Genomic DNA, 17,474 nt, shown 5'->3' with positions numbered 1-17,474 from the left:
ATCACAAGGTGAGCTATTTAAGACCCATCAGTGGCTAGTTACTCCACATTTATTCACTTTTCCCCATCCCTTTCTATAAAAGAAAGTATTTAGCTATTTTAATGGGCTTAAAAGAGAATCATCCCTCCCCTAAAGGACAGATTAAAGGAATTATAAACTAACCTGGCAACAGCTTCAAGACTATTACTATAGATATTGATTCGGCCAACAAACCTGCAAAAAGAATATAATAGCACATGTGTCTTCTATATCTAGATAAAATCTATTTACCCCAAATATGGGAATGTATCGAAATACAAATAATGCAAAAAGAGATAAGACAATAAACTACGAAAGTCTATTGTCTTAATTTTAAAAGAAAAAGGTAAGTTGAACCAATATGGTATGTAACATTTTCATCTCATTTTTAAAATATTATGGATTATAAGAATGTAAACAAAGATTCTAAGTTGATTTTCAAGATCTACGTGGCACCATGCATGCACACAATACCCCACTCATCTATACTTCATATAAATAATTGGCTTCTATTTTACATTCATGTGAAGAAAGGTTTCTGCTGCTAAACCATCTTTCAAAACCATGAGTTCAGTAATTCTTTCACTTGAGCATGCATCAGAATTACTGAAGGGCTTCTTAAACCATAGATTTCTAGGCCCCATCCCCAGGCTTTTGGTTTAGGTAAGAATTTGAATCTGCATTTCCCACAAGTTTCTGGTGATGTGCATGCTGTTGGCCTGAGATCATCCTTTGAGAAACAGCCATTAGGGAACACTTGATTGATTACCATCTTGGAAATTTCCAAGCTGTGTCTTGCAGCTGATCTGAATACTGAGCTTGATCTGATCAAGTGATCAGATATATGGCTATGCACATGGTAATCTACATTTCTGAAAAATATGGTAAAAAGCTCTAAATCCTTACTAAGAATGTTATGAGTATTTTATAATGTACATTTTTCTCAGAAAAACTGAACTATTATGAAATACACAAAATATGAATGTCTGCATTCATTCAACATGTATTAACTGCACCATTACTATGCTTCCTAATAAGCAAGAAAAATGTGTTCCTTGCACCAAATAACATAATCAGGCAATTACATTGTAAGTGATGATTATTAGGGTGGTGGAGGTGTCAGGCTGGCCAAAAAATTTGAGTTTTTCTGTATGATGTTGCAGGAAAACTTCCAATGACCTTTTTGGCCAATCCAATAGAAGGTATTCTGAAGTCACATACCAAGGGTACTCAATCTGTTAGAAACATTAGGAATAACCTTCCCTCACTAAAAATCTCCTTCATATTTAAGGTAACTGAAAAATTTAGGAGTTACCCTATAAATAAGTAAGGATCTATATTATTCTCTAACTCACAAAATCAGTCACTCTCCTTTCTGTGATTCCATGCTTCCTGAAGGCAGCAAACAGCTATTTTGCTCTGTGATCCTAAGTTCCTACTATCAAGGTGGATACAGAAGAAGGGAAAAAATAAAGAAGGAATGATAGGAAGGAGGGAGGGTATAATTCTTATAGAAGTATGAGAACTTTCTTTTTCCACTACTGGGCATTGTTGTAAGCCACATCCCACTATTTGGTCCCCTTTTATGATCAACAGCGTTCATTAACAAGATGAGTACCATGGGTGATGGATGCCGTCTGTAATGGCAGAAGAGAATATAATTAATTGGCTCACTTGGCCATAAACCCATTTTTCTACCCTCATTAATACCATGCTCTAAAAAACCAAACTAATCAGCAGTCTTAAAAATCAAATGCCTTCCTTGGTGGTCCAGTGCCTAAAACTCTATGCTCCCAATGCAGGGGACCTGGGTTCAATCCTGGGTTGGGGAACTAGATCCCACATGCCTCAACTGAGACCCGGCACAGCCAAATGTGTTGTGCTGTGCTATGCTAGTCACTCAGTCATGTCCGACTGTTTAGCCAAATAAATAAATAGTAAAAAAAAAAAAATCAAATGCCAAATTTTTGACAACCCACAATGACTGTTAATCAGCAACTCTGCTCCAGAAAGCCTAGGTGTAGCAAAACAGAGGAAATCACACTATTTCACTGCTCCCTCAACTTAGCCATTTACTTTGGACAAGAAACAGCCTATATACAATACTTAGTTCATCATGATCCTCATAAAAAGGGATGGAGTGCCTACTAATTGCATGGTCCCACATTTCCTTCTCTCTTTACTGTTGGATGACACATAAAGTGTTTTATTTTTGTTTTAATTAACTCTGTCTAGTGCACGAGTTTGATAGCTCAGGCTTATGGGATTACATAATCTTAAAATGTGATGGACAGCCATGTCTACAAATAACAATAATAAAAGAAAAACCACAAGTGAGATGCCTGAGCCCACAATAATTTATCTTAGGCTGGTAGTGAACAAGGCTGATTTGATTCATTTGCCTGCCAGAAGGAAGGAACAGCTCATAAAAACACAAATGAAAGGAGGCTGGTAAGTGGTGGGTATTTCAATACTGATGGCAAAGGGAAGCAAAGCCATCAGACAGCAGTAAAATGAAACCAGGTAATTCTTACTTGTAGAGGTCAGATTGAGGCTGTTCACATTCAATTGCTGCTCTGAGGTTATCAATGGATTCGACTGTACGCAGTTCAATGGTATCACGTACCGCATAATGCGTCTAGATGAAAGCAGAAGAAAAAAACAAAAACAGCCCCCCCAAAAAAGAAAAAAAAATTATAATCATACACCCACCTGATTTCAGGAACACTGTGTTTTTAGTAAGAGGCTTTGGGAGAATAATACGAATACATCTCCAACTAGATAAACTTTATGGTATTATTCTTAAAATATATTACAATAATTAGACAGTGAACTCTGCTGTGAAGGGATTTCAAAGATAATGAGAAAACTAAAAGCTTTTCTTGATACTGACAGCAGAGAAAATTCCATCTGCACCATGCATATAATTAACTGAAAACCCCATGAAAAATTTAAAGCACTTTTTTTCCCTCCTATTTATAGAACTGAGACCTATTATTATGCTCACCACTGTATATGGTGAAGTTAACATACAAATAAAAATTGCTGTATGGCAAAAACCAATACAATATTGTAAAGTAATTAACCTCCAATTAAAATAAATTTATATTTAAAAAATCGAATCACCCTTTTGGTCATAAGAATACTAACATTTTGCTAACAGAAAGAAAAAAATCATCAATAGCTCCCATTACACAAACAGCAAAATTAATGATCTTGAAAATGCTTCAAGTAGCTACAATTCATGTGAGGAGCAGAGACATGATGTATCTTGCTTTAGTCAGACAGTTAGAATATTTACTAGGGTATATTATGTACTTACTTGATTGACCCAGAACTCAAGGCAGGTTCTAATGAATCCTTTTATAAATCATCAAAGAAGGGCTGACACAAAGACTACACTACTTATGCTGAAGGAAAGCTGTTGCATGATCTCTGGAGAATATTATGGAACTGCCTGAGCTATATTTAAAAGTATCTCCTGACGTTGTAACCTATGTACTTTTAGCTGATTTGATCTTAAGTGGCAAATGAAAAGTTTTCTTCTTCTAAACAACTTTGTCCCTTATTAGGAAATCTTGAGGTAGATTTCTCAATTTTCACCTTGACATTCCCTTAAATATAACTTCGTTTTCAAATAGTTGAAATGGGACTAGTTCATCACCATGCCCCTGAAGTGGTAACAAAATTAGTTATCAAACAGGCATTTAAGTTCCTTTACCACACATTGAGTCCTGGTTCTCAAGTTCAGATAGCATAAACAAGTGCAGGAAAGCCCTCAAGAAGATACACAGAGGTGAGCACATGAGTGCTCTTCCTTAAAGGCAGCAGCACATACAGGGTAAATCTTCATGCCCTGTGGAACTCTGGATGATAGACAAGAACTGACTGTGCCAGAAAGTACCAGGGAAGTCAGTTATCCTCCAGTTTGAACAAATTTACTCACACATTTTTAATTCTTCCTAGCTGCAATAAAGCAAATATTTGCCAAACTATACCCTAAGGTATTTTTAAAAAGTAATCAAGCCAATAGCTTAGATTTTCAAAATGCCAGGAATAAACATTTTTTAAAAGGATATTCATCACTTTAAAAACAAAAATAGATCAAACTTAAGAGTACATTAGATGAAGGTGAGAGTACCTTCAGATGTAGTTATTTTCATAGCTATATAGTTTCAGCCTAAGAGCACTTTCATTTTAAAAGCCTAAATACAATGTGGAATGGGTTAATGTCAATATGAAATGTAAACAGTGCTATAAGAATGTGGTGGCTTTAATCTGGGGTGTGGATTTCCTCACCCAACACCACCCTTTCCCCCAAAGCTGAGTATTTGCTTAGAAGTTTCAAAGACAGTTATATAAACACTGTCTTCAAATACAAAATTTCCACAAATAGGAAAAAATAAGGTAAAAAAATTAGGGGCAGTGGGACGGAATATTGCATGATTACCTATCCTTAGATGAGAATGTTTACCTTGCAATTGGATTCCCCATCAAGACTGGCTGTGGTAACATAACAGGTTCCATCAACTGTGCAGGATGACAGAAGAATAAGATCACAGGGAAAGGTTTCATCTGCCTGTACTTCTACTATATCACCGACCTAGTACAGAAAGAAAAATAAATATCAATGTTCTTTTTTTTTAACTTTATTTTACTTTACAATACTGTATTGGTTTTGCCTTACATCAACAGTATCAATGTTCTTAATTCCAATCAAAGCATTTATTATACCTCCAACTAAACTCAAAACAGTAGCAAAAGACCTTTCCCCATCTAAGGCTTAGAATGTCTCAGCATCCTATATACCATGTGAAAGGTGACGACAGAATATTACTCAACATTCAGAATCCTCTTTAAGGTCACAAGGACTTACAATGCTTTCAGATTACCTGAGTATTGAACTTTAATCTCTGATACATGATTTTATTACCCAGGGACTCTTTTGCTCTCTGATGTTTTCAGCACTGGTGTTTGAGAAGAGAATGACCATTATCATCTCATGACTGAATCAAGAAAATCTATACGTTTTCATTTGAGTACTTCAAAAATACTGGGCAGCTGCACTCCCACTCTGCACAGGACAAATATTTCTAAATGCTTTGTGGTAATAGCTATTAGTGTCGGGTGACAGTTCTCTCTTCAGTGCTCAGAAAATCTCACTTAATTATAGAGGCATTAGGTCATTTTCCAATAATTCATCTGCTATCAGTTAGTGCCCAAAGCTCAAGTAGAGAAAAAACCTGAGAGAAGAAACCATGAACGATTTCTAGTGCATAATTTAATAATGTATAAAATCAATCATAATGATTAAAACAGATCTTTACAACTTGATTTTATGTCCCAGCTCTGCCACTTAACTATATGACCTTGGATTAAGTGTCTTTGATGACTACAACTACCTCATAGGATTGGTTTTGAGTATGAAATGAGGATACAAGTAAAGTGGTTTGCAAAGTACCTGGCACAAAGTTACCATCTGATAGTTGTTTATTAAATTATTACTAATATCCTGCAACTACTTTACTTCAAACTTATGAATAGTCATAAAGCTTTTTGGAAGGATGTAAGAAATTATCCAACCCAGTCCATTCCAACATTTTCCATGCCCTGGCACACACAGAAAATGATAAATTAACACTTTTTTTTTTTACAGCACTCCATAGATAAAGGGAGGAGGCTGCTAGTGAAAGAAGACAACCCACTTTAGGGAGTCAATATCTAGCTTACCAGCTTGGACACACTGGTTACAAAACATGGAACTAATAAATGACATACCTGCCTTCCAATTGCTACATAATTTGGCAGATAAATATGAGGGTTTCAAGATTTATTCAGAAACGATTTTATTTTATTTGCCAATTTTAATCAGTAGCCACAAACAACAACATCAATAATGAAATTGATTTGTAAATAATATTTTATTCTCTTGGATCTTTCCTTCTTCACATCCGTAAATACTTAACAGTGCTTACATAAACCACAATCTATGCTTAAATACACAGAAACAAAATAACAAACAAAATCCTAAAGCATCTCAGATGAAGGAAACACTCATTTAAAGGATGGAAGATGATTCCCAGGCTCTGATAAATATAAACCACAATTTCTTCTACAACACTGACAATCAGCTCAGATATGAAAAGGTCTCTGCACCTGGAGCACAAGTTAAGGCTGGTAAGATGGACTGGGGCCAGACCACAAAAGGTCTGACAGGTCAGGTTCAGGTGTTGAGACCTCATCCTGAAGCCAAGGGGGAACCGAGAAAGGACTTTTAAAGAAAGGGAACAACATGGTTCAGTTAGACAATCAACTCTAGGGATGTTTCCACTTAACTTGTACAAAGTCAACAAGAGAACCTCACCATCCATTATGACAAACATTAGAAAAAGTCAGATAATCAAAAGAATTGTAAGTTTTTTGGATTCATCAGAGAGTTGAGGTTGCAAGGCAACCAAGTTAACTGAATTTCAAAGGGCAAAAAGTCCCTCTGAAGAGAGGCAGGAGAAACTGATTCTTTCACAATTAACAAAGCACAGAAGGAAGAGATGGCTGTCATAAAAGTGCACAGGAAGAAAATAACTAGATTTTCAACCAACTGTAAAAGGCTTGGGAGGGGCCAACATGACAGTTTCAAATCTCTGCAAGCCTCAGAGAAAATAGGAGACCATAAGCACACATCAGTTCTTCTCTCTGGGTATCCACTGGGTGCTCACGAGAAAGGTACAGGTTTGACTGAGTGCTGTGGAGAACAGGCAAAATATGCTGCAACTGTGGACCCTTCTCTCATAGGGTGCAAAAGCCATCTGTGCCTAAGAGCAAGGCAAGAAACCCTCCCTGGCAGGGTCTCAGGGACATGTAACGACTGCTAGTGGAGAGGTAGAACAAAACCATCTGCTGCTGGGGATGGACAGGAAACACCCTCACATTGAGGACCTGGTACTAATAAAAGGCAAAGTTCAGCTGCCAAGGGAGGTTGGGATGGAGATCAGGGAAGAGTGCTGAAAGTTCTACCCTGAGGCAAAGGTACATAAAGGCTGCCTAATAACGAGACAGAGTAGGAGAAATCAAGAAACCACTCTGATCCCATCAGGAACCCTGCAAATAACAACAACAAGAAAGCACAATTTACGACTGCGGGAGGAGAAAGGGCATACAGAGAGGCATCCACTGTGTCTCAGGAATACAGGACCTGCTGAAAGCAGATAGTGGAATAGGAGCACTGAGAAAACCCCTGTGGCAGCCCAGATGTGCAGGAATTTAGGGTCCAGGGAGGTACTGAAAGCATCAACATCTATAGCAAAATCCAAAGCCAGCCAACTCCTGACCAGACTGGCTCAATCCCCAACACTAATGGACTAGCTGACAAAAGGTATGACCACTGCAGACCAGAAATACAGGTTACCTGCCTCGATCTCTAGCATTCTTTTCCATGCACTGTCCAGAATTCAATTAAAAACATGAGATGCACAAAACCAAGAGAAAAATGACCTATCATCAGATTTTAGAAAATTAGCTATGAGTAAAATACCGATATATTTACTGGAGGGACTTTCTGGTTGTCCAGTGGTTAAGACTGCATTCCCAGTGCAGGGGGCATGGGTTCGACCACTAGTTGAGGTACTGAGATCAAAAAAAAAAAAAAAAGTTTAAGTATTTACTGGAAAATACAGATAACATACATGTGCAGATGAAGAATTTGGGCATCAAGATGGGAACTTAAAAAAAACAAAAGCAAATAGAAAAGTGAGAAATTACAAGCATGGCATGAGAGATAAAGATTTCCTTCAATGGGCTTATCAGCAGACTGGATATGACAAAAGAAATCTGAAAACTGAAGAAACTCTTCCAATATTTCCAATGCCAAAGCCCACACTCTTTTCCTTATAAATAACTATGCTTTTCCACTGGAATTCCTCAAGGCCTGTTGCTCTTCTCTATGTTTTACATCAGTTCAGTTCAGTTGCTCAGTCGTGTCTGATTCTTTGCAACCCCATGGACTGCAGCATGCCAGGCCTCCTTGTCCATCACCACCTCCCGGAGTTTACTCAAACTCACGTCCATTGAGTCAGTGATGCCATCCAACCATCTCATCCTTCTCCTCCCGCCTTCAATCTTTCCCAGCATCAGGGTCTTTTCAAATGAGTCAGTTCTTCACATCAGGTAGCCAAAGTATTGGAGCTTCAGCTTCAACATCAGTCCTTCCAAATGAACACCCAGGACTGATTTCCTTTAGGATGGATTGGTTAGATCTCCTTGCAGTCCAAGGGACTCTCAAGAGTCTTCTCCAATACCACAGTTCAAAATCATCAATTCTTTGGTGTTCAGCTTTCTTTATAGTCCAACTCTCACATCCACACATGACTACTGGAAAAACCATAGCTTTGACTGGATGGACCTTTGTTGGCAAAGTAATGTCTCTGCTTTTTAATATGTTGTCTAGGTTGGTCATAACTTTCCTTTCAAGGAGCAAGTGTCTTAATTTCATGGCTGCAATCACAATCTGCAGTGAATTTGGAGTCCCCCAAAATAAAATCTGTCACTGTTTTCACTGTTTTCCCATCTATTTGCCATGAAGTGATTGGACCAGATGTCATGATCTTAGTTTTCTGAATGTTGAGTTTTAAGCCAACTTTCTCACTCTCCTTTTTCACTTTTATCAAGGGGCTCTTTAGTTCTTGTTTGCTTTCTGCCATAAGGGTGGTGTCATCAGCATATCTGAGGTTATTGATATTTCTCCTGGCAATCTTGATTCCAGCTTGTGCTTCATCATGTTTTACATGATTCCATCCAAATTTCTATTTCCACCTAAAACATCTCCTCTGAGCTCCAGGCTTGACAATTCCATCTGGCTATCTAATAGGAATCTCAAAATGAACATGGCCCAAACCTATTCTTTTCCCAGTCCTTTCCAACTTATTTAATAGCACCAGCATTTTGTTTAACAGCACTACCTAATACAACTAGTTGCTCAGGGCAAAATCAAGGAGGCTATCTTTATTCTTTATTCTTTTTTGCTCTTTTTCTCACTCTCTCCATGGAATACATCAGTAAGTCCAGATTTTATCTACAATAAATATCTTGAATAGATCCATTTATCTTGATCACGCAATAGGAGGGACAAAGTTGTGCTTATGAGCATGGATGCCACACCCAGACTTCCTTCAATTAAAATCCCAGCTTTCCCACTTATAAGTTATGTACAAGTTTCTTAACCTCCCTATGCCTCAGTTTCATCATCAGTAAAGAGGGGATAACAAAAGTATCTATTTCATAGGACTGTTATAAAGTAAGGATTAATGAATTAACAGAATGTAGAAGGGAGTGCCTGGCATATTTATGTAACATTTAAATGTTAACAAATATTTCTATTTTTATTGTTATTATCTCTTTTGCTATCACCCTATATAAGCTTACATTTTGCTTATACTACAGCAATAACCACCTAACAGGTTTCCCTCATTTTAATTTTGCTCATGCCTCTACTTTGCTTGGGCTTTCCATGTGGCACTATGATAAAGAATCAGCCTACCAATGAAAGAGACATGGGTTTGATCCCTGGGTCAGGAAGATCCCCTGGAAGAGGACATGGCAACCCACTCCAGTATTCATGCCTGGAGAATTCCGTGGACAGAGGAACATGGATGGCTACAGTCCTTAGGGTTGCAAAAGAGTCGGACACAACTTAGCAACTGGGCACACACTAACTACTTTGCTTAATCTTCAAAGTTGCCTTTTTTAAAAGAGTAAGATCAAGTCACTCCCCAGCTTTGAAACCCTTTAAAAAATACCCAGTGCACTGAGGATACAGAACAAGGCACTCTCCTGTTCAACAACAGTACCCACAATGCCCAGCCAAGCAATCACTTGGATACTTTTAGTTTGTAGGCATCTCTTTATAACACAAATTGCAGGCGTCTGCCTACAATGCGGGAGACCTGGGTTCAATCCCTGGGTTGGGAAGATCTCCTGGAGAAAGAAATGGCAACCCACTCCAGTATTCTTGCCTTGAAAATCCCATGGGCCGAGGAGCCTGGTAGGCTACAGACTATGGGGTCACAAAGAGTCAGACACAACTGAATGACTTCACGTTTCTCACGTTATAACACAAATACTCTAGAAAGGGCTCAATCAAGCAGCATTTCACACAGCAGCACTGTAATATAACTGAGATTATACCCAGCTGAGGTCAGCCAAAGATAAGTAGCCTAGTGAGAAAAGGGGGAAGATGGGGGTCCTTCTAAGGCAGTGGGGGTGACAGCAAAAACAGAAAGAGGAAATGAGAGAAAAGGAGAGAAAAGTGGGAGACTTTATTTGCTTTGCAGTTTTACTTCATAACCTGGGAGCAACAGATTTAATACTATGAATCATTTATGCTGCCTTTGGTTCTTATGTGAACAAAAAGCTGAGTTTCTACTAATGGTTTGGAAACGTCAGATCCTAACCACTCCAGTTCATCACAAGGCCCTCCCTTCTGGGATGCGGAAAATAGAAAAAAGAGTGGGAGAAATACAGTTTATGTCAAACTTGGGTAACTCTCCCAGTCTGCGGCCTTCCTCCCATCATTACTATAAGAAGGTGTGAGATGGTTTACTTATTGCTGGGGATATGGAGAACTTTAAGCTTGAAATTCTGGGTATTAAGTAAATAATTCAGTGGTGGTAATAACTGACAAAACAATAGAGAAGAGAGTATCATTTTGTATGAACTCATACCACAGCTCTGAACAATTCTGTTCCACACATCTTCCCTTGCTCTGAAGAATTTGATTTCCATTAACTTTCATGTTTTAATTCATATAAAAACATTATTTTAACGATAACACAAAATTGACAAACAATTTCGGAAGATTAACACAATTGGCAAATTAACATAATTGGCAAACCCTTAGCTACAACCAAAAAAAAAAAAAAAAAAGACTCAAACATCTAAAAAAAGAGGAAATCACAACTGACGTCAGAGAAATAAAAATTTTACGATTATATGAGACTACTACAATTACATGCCAATCAATAAGTACCTAGAAACATATAACCTACCAAAGCTGGATCACTGAGAAATAAAGAAATCTGAGCAGATCCAAAACTAGTGAGAAGACTGAAGTAGGAGTCAAAAATCTCACCCAAAAGATAAGCCCAGGATTAGATGACTTCACTGGAGAATGCTACCCAGCATTTGAAGAAGAAATAACAATCCTTCCTAATCCTTCTAAAGAATCAAAGAGGTAGGAACACCTTCAAACTTATTCTGAGCCCAGCATTACCCTGATATTATCACCAGAAAAAGACACCACAAGAAAACTACATACCAATTTTCTCAACAAATAATGATACCAAAAAAAAAACCCCACAAAACTAACAAATCAAAAATCAGTAATATTAAAATGATCATGCTCTATGACCAAATGAAATTTATTATTGGGATCCAAGAATATATATGAAAATCAATCAATATAATGCAGCATATAAACAATGTGTTGCATGATCATCTCAGTTAATGCAGAAAAGACATTTAGCATAATTCAACACTTTCATGATAAAAATATTTAATAAAATAGGAAGAGAAGTAAATGATCACAACCTAATAAAAGTCTACAGTTAATATCACACTAAATAGGAAAAGATTAAAACCTTTATCTCTAAGATCAGAAACAAAGCAAGGATGTCCACTCCAGAACTATTATCAATCATTGTACTAGAAGTTCTGGATAGAACAATTAGACAAGAAACAAAAAGGGTATACAAATTGGGAACGAAGTAAAATTATCCTAATTTGAAGATGACATGATATTCTATGTAAAAAAAAACAAAACTCTAAAAATTCCACCAAAAATGTTAGAACAAATTAATTCAGCAAAGTTGCAGGAACTAAAATTAACACTCAAAAATTAGATGTATGCCTATACATTAACAATGACCAGTCCAAAAAGGAAATCAAGAAAACACTATCATTTACAATAGCATCAAAAATGATAAAACACTTAGGAACAAACTTAAAGAAGTTAAAAAGCTGTACACTGACAGTTACAAAAGCACTGCTAAAAGAAATCAAAGAATACAAAACAAATGGAAACATATTTCAAGTTCATAGATTAAAACACTTAATATTGTTAAAATGTGTATACCATCCAAAGTGATCTACAGATTCAGTGGACTTCCTATCAAAATACCAATGTCATTTGTTTCAGAAATAGGAAAAAAAAAAAAAAAACCCTGACATTCATATGAAATCTCAAGGGACCATGAGATCTTGGAAAGATCTTCAAAAATTGTCTTGAAAAGGAGAAACGAACTTGGAGGTCTTGCATTCCCAAATTTCTCCAAACATACTACAAAGCAACAGTAATTAAGACTGGCATAAGGGAAGATAGGTAAGACAATGAATTGAAAGCCTAAACAATAAACTCTTTGCACATAAGGTCAAATGACGTTCAACAAGTGTACCAAGACTATTCAATAGGGAATGAGAATTTCTTCAACAAACAGCTTTGGGAAAACTGGGTATCTACTTATAAAAGTATTGATAGAATTGGATTCTCACCTTAGATCATATACAAAAATTAACACGAAAAGAATGAAAGATCTAAATGTCAGACTTGATCCTATCAGACTCTGAGAAGAATATGGAGAAAAAGCTTCAGGACATTGGACTTGGCAATGACTTCTTGGATATGACACCAAAAGCACAGGATAAAAACCAAAATTAGAAAATGAGAATACATGATCAAAGAAAACAATAGTGAAAAGGCAACCTACAGAATAAGAGAAAATATTTGCCAATCATATAGCTGACGAGGAGTTAACATCCAGAATATATAATGAATTATCATGATTCAATAACAAACAAATACCCCAATTAAAAACTGGGTCAAGGACTTGCTTCCCTGGTGGATCAGACAGTAAAGGGTCTGCCCACAATGCAGGAGACCTGGGTTCGATCCCTGGGTAAGGAATATTCCCTGGAGAAGCAAAGGGCAAACCACTCCAGAATTCTTGCCTGGAAAATTCCATGGACAGAGGAGTCTGGTGGGCTATATAGTCCAGGGGGACACAAAGAGTCAGACACGACTGACTGATTAACACTTAACACAAGGACTTGAACAGACATTTCTCCAAAGAAAATACACAACAGGAAATAGGCACATGAAATGATGCTCAACATCACCAATCATTCAGTTCAGTTCAGTTCAGTCACTCAGTCGTGTCCGACTCTTTGTGACCCCATGAATTGCAGCATGCCAGGCCTCCCTGTCCATCACCAACTCCCAGAGTTCACTCAGACTCACGTCCATCAAGTCACTGATGCCATCCAGCCATCTCATCCTCAGTCGTCCCCTTCTCTCCTGCCCCCAATCCCTCCCAGCATCAGTCTTTTCCAATGAGTCAACTCTTCGCATGAGGTGACCAAAGTACTGGAGTTGCAGCTTTAGCATCATTCCTTCCAAAGAAATCCCAGGGATGATCTCCTTCAGAATGGACTGGTTGGATCTCCTTGCAGTCCAAGGGACTCTCAAGAGTCTTCTCAAACACCACAGTTCAAAAGCATCAATTCTTCGGCGCTCTGCCTTCTTCACAGTCCAACTCTCACATCCATACATGACCACAGGAAAAACCATAGCCTTGACTAGACGGACCTTAGTCGGCAAAGTAATGTCTCTGCTTTTGAATATGGTGTCTAGGTTGGTCATAACTTTTCTTCCAAGGAGTAAGCGTCTTTTAATTTCATGGCTGCAGTCACCATCTGCAGTGATTTTGGAGCCCAAATAAATAAAGTCTGACACTGTTTCCCCATCTATTTCCCATAAAGTGATGGGACCGGATGCCATGATCTTCGTTTTCTGAATGTTGAGCTTTAAGCCAACTTTTTCACTCTCCTTTTTCACTTTCACCAAGAGGCTTTTTAGTTCCTCTTCACTTTCTGCCATAAGAGTGGTGTCATCTGCATTTCTGAGGTTATTGATATTTCTCCCGGCAATCTTGATTCCAGTTTTTGTTTCTTCCAGTCCAGCGTTTCTCATGATGTACTCTGCATAGAAGTTAAATAAGCAGGGTGACAATATACAGCCTTGACACACTCCTTTTCCTATTTGTAACCAGTCTGTTGTTCCATGTCCAGTTCTACTGTTGCTTCCTGACCTGCATATAGGTTTCTCAAGAGGCAGGTCAGGTGGTCTGGTATTCCCATCTCTCTCAGAATTTTCCACAGTTCATTGTGATCCACAGAGTCAAAGGCTTTGGCATAGTCAATAAAGCAGAAATAGATGTTTTTCTGGAACTCTCTTGCTTTTTTGATGATCCAGCGGATGTTGGCAATTTGATGTCTGGTTCCTCTGCCTTTTCTAAAACCAGCTTGAACATCTGGAAGTTCACGGTTCACATATTGTTGAAGCCTGGCTTGGAGAATTTTGAGCATTACTTTACTAGTGTATGAGATGAGTGCAATTGTTCAGTAGTTTGAGCATTCTTTGGCATTGCCTTTATTTGGGATTGGAATGAAAACTGACCTTTTCCAGTCCTGTGGCCACTGCTGAGTTTTCCAAATTTGCTGGCATATTCACAGCATCATTTTGCAGGATTTGAAATAGCTCCACTGGAATTCCATCACCTCCACTAGCTTTGTTCTTAGTGATGCTTTCTAAGGCCCACTTGACTTCACATTCCAAGATGTCTGGCTCTAGATGGGTGATCACACCATCGTGATTATCTGGGTCATGAAGATCTTTTTTGTACAGTTCTTCTCTGTATTCTTGCCACCTCTTCTTAATATCTTCTGCTTCTGTTAGGTCCATACCATTTCTGTCCTTTATCGAGCCCATCTTTGCATGAAATGTTCCCTTGGTATCTCTAATTTTCTTGAAGAGATCTCTAGTCTTTCCCTTTCTGTTCTTTCCCTCTATTTCTTTGCATTGATCGCTGAGGAAGGCTTTCTTATCTCTTCTTGCTATTCTTTGGAAATCTGCATTCAGATGCTTATATCTTTCCTTTTCTCCTTTGCTTTTCGCTTCTCTTCTTTTCACAGCTATTTGTAAGGCCTCCCCAGACAGCCATTTTGCTTTTTTGCATTTCTTTTCCATGGGGATGGTCTTGATCCCTGTCTCCTGTACAATGTCATGAACCTCATTCCATAGTTCATCAGGCACTCTATCTGTCAGATCTAGGCCCTTAAATCTATTTCTCACTTCTACTGTATAATCATAATGGATTTGATTTAGGTCATACCTGAATGGTCTAGCGGTTTTCCCTACTTTCTTCAATTTAAGTCTGAATTTGGCAATAAGGAGTTCATGATCTGAGCCACAGTCAGCTCCTGGTCTTGTTTTTGCTGACTGTATAGAGCTTATTCATCTTTGGCTGCAAAGAATATAATCAATCTGATTTCGGTGTTGACCATCTGGTGATGTCCATGTGTAGAGTCTTCTCTTGTGTTCTGGAAGAGGGTGTTTGCTATGACCAATCATTAGGAAAATGCAAATACAAACCACAATGAGATATCACTTTGTATCAATCAGGATGCCCACTATCAAAAGAACAGAAACTAACAAGTCCTCAATAGGACCAGGAGAAGTTGAAAGCCTTGTGTACTCGGCACTAAGGTAAAATGGTACATCCATTATGGAAAACAGTATGGAGGTTTCTCCACAAATTAAAAACAGAATTCCAATACAATCTAGAAATTCTACTTATGGGTATATATCTAAGATAATTCAAAGCAAGAACTTGAGCTATTTGCACACCTGTGTTCACTGCAGCATTATTCACATAGCCAAAAGGTGGAAGCAAGCCAAACTTCTAGCAACTGATGAATTAATAAAGTGTGGTATATACATACAATGGAGTATTATGTAGCTTTAAAAAATGGGAAATCCTGTCATATGAAGACATTATACTAAGTGAAATAAACCAGTCACAAAAGGACAGATACTATACATTTCCTATCACAGGAAGTATCTCTCTAAGGTAGTCCAAGTAACAGCAACAGAAAATACAAGCGTTTACCAAGGACTAGAAGCAGTGTTTAGTGGATATAGAGTTTTAGTGTTATAAAATGAAAAGGTTCTAGAGATCTGTTGTAAAACAATGTGAATACTTAACACTACTGAACTGTATACTTAAAAAATAGTTAAGATGGTGTTAAGGTACCACCATTCTACAGATAAGCAGATTGAACTCATTTCACATGGTAGCAAGATAATGCTCAAAAACTTTCATATGCTAGGCTTTAGTACTACATGAACTGAGAACTTCCAGCCGTACAAGCTAGATTTAGAAAAGGCAGAGGAATCAGAGATCACATTGCCAACATCTGTTGGATCACAGAAAAAGCAAGGGAATTCCAGAGAAACATCTACTTCTGCTTTATTGACTATTCTGAAGGCTTTGATTGTGTGGATCACAACAAACCATGGAAAATTCTTTAAGAGATGGGAATACCAGATCACCTTACCTGTCTCCTGAGAAACCTGTATGCAGGTCAAGACGCAATAGTTAGAACCAGACATGATGGAACAATGGACTGTTCCAATTTTCAAAATTGGAAAAGGAGTACATCAAGGCTGTATACTGTCACCCTGCTTAGTTAACTCATATGCAGAGTACATCATGTGAAATGGAGCTGGAGGAAGCACAAGCTAGAATCAACATTGCCTGGAGAAATATCATCCACCTCAGATATGCAGATGATATACCACTCTAACAGCAGAAAGTGAAGAGAACTGAAGAGCCGCTTGATGAAGGTGAAAGAGGAGAGTGAAAAAGCTGCTCTAAAACTCAACATTCAAAAAATGAAGATCATGACATCCAGTCCCATCACTTCATGGCAAACAGATGGGAAAACAATGGAAACAGTGGCAGACTTTATTTTCTTGGGCTCCAAAATTACTGCAGATGGTGATTGCAGCCACAAAATTAAAAGATGCTTGCTCCTTGGAAGAAAAGCTATGACAAACCTAGACAGCATATTAAAAAGCAGAGACATCACTTTGCTGACAAAGGCCTGTAGAGTCAAAGCTAAGGTTTTTCCAGTAGTCATGTGTGGATGTGAGAGCTGGACCATCAAGAAGGCTGAGTGCCAGAAAACTGATGCTTTCAAACTGTGGTGCTGGAGAAGACTGTTTAGAGTCCCTTGGACAGCAAGAAGATCAAACCAGTCAATCCTAAAGGAAATCAGTCCTGAATATTCATTGGAAGGACTGATGCTAAAGCTGAAGCTCCAATACTTTGGCCACCTGATGCGAAGAGCTGACTCATTGGAAAAGACCCAGATGCTGGGACAGATTGAGGGCAGGAGAAGGGGGCGACAGAGGATGAGATGGTTGGATGGCATTACCAACTCAATGGATATGAGTCTGAGCAAACTCCAGGAGATAGTGAAGGACAGGGAAGCATAGTGTGCTGCAGTTCATGGGGTCACAGAGAGTCGGGCACAACTTAGCAAATGAACAAAAACATAGATAAGTA

General features: G+C 38.1%; 1 protein-coding gene across 11 annotated transcripts in view; it reads right to left on the bottom strand.

Moving 5' to 3' along the window:
• Positions 1-17,474, bottom strand: part of ATP11C (ATPase phospholipid transporting 11C) — a 173,789-nt gene that overhangs the window by 67,020 nt on the left and 89,295 nt on the right. For 7 of the 11 annotated variants that reach the window (XM_070290646.1, XM_070290638.1, XM_070290639.1 and 4 more), the window contains 3 exons: positions 4,493-4,621; positions 2,553-2,656; positions 163-213 (listed from right to left, as the gene is read on the bottom strand). In XM_070290646.1, the coding sequence (XP_070146747.1) occupies positions 163-213; positions 2,553-2,656; positions 4,493-4,621 (284 nt within the window). The remainder of the gene's footprint in view (positions 1-162; positions 214-2,552; positions 2,657-4,492; positions 4,622-17,474) is intronic. The other 4 variants (XM_070290642.1, XM_070290647.1, XM_070290641.1 and 1 more) reach the window with 1 other exon arrangement.

This window comes from Ovis canadensis, chromosome X, assembly GCF_042477335.2.
Source record: "Ovis canadensis isolate MfBH-ARS-UI-01 breed Bighorn chromosome X, ARS-UI_OviCan_v2, whole genome shotgun sequence".
Lineage (NCBI taxonomy): Eukaryota > Metazoa > Chordata > Mammalia > Artiodactyla > Bovidae > Ovis > Ovis canadensis.
Note: the sequence above shows the minus strand (reverse complement) of the source record. Positions and strands in the feature narration are given on the sequence as shown.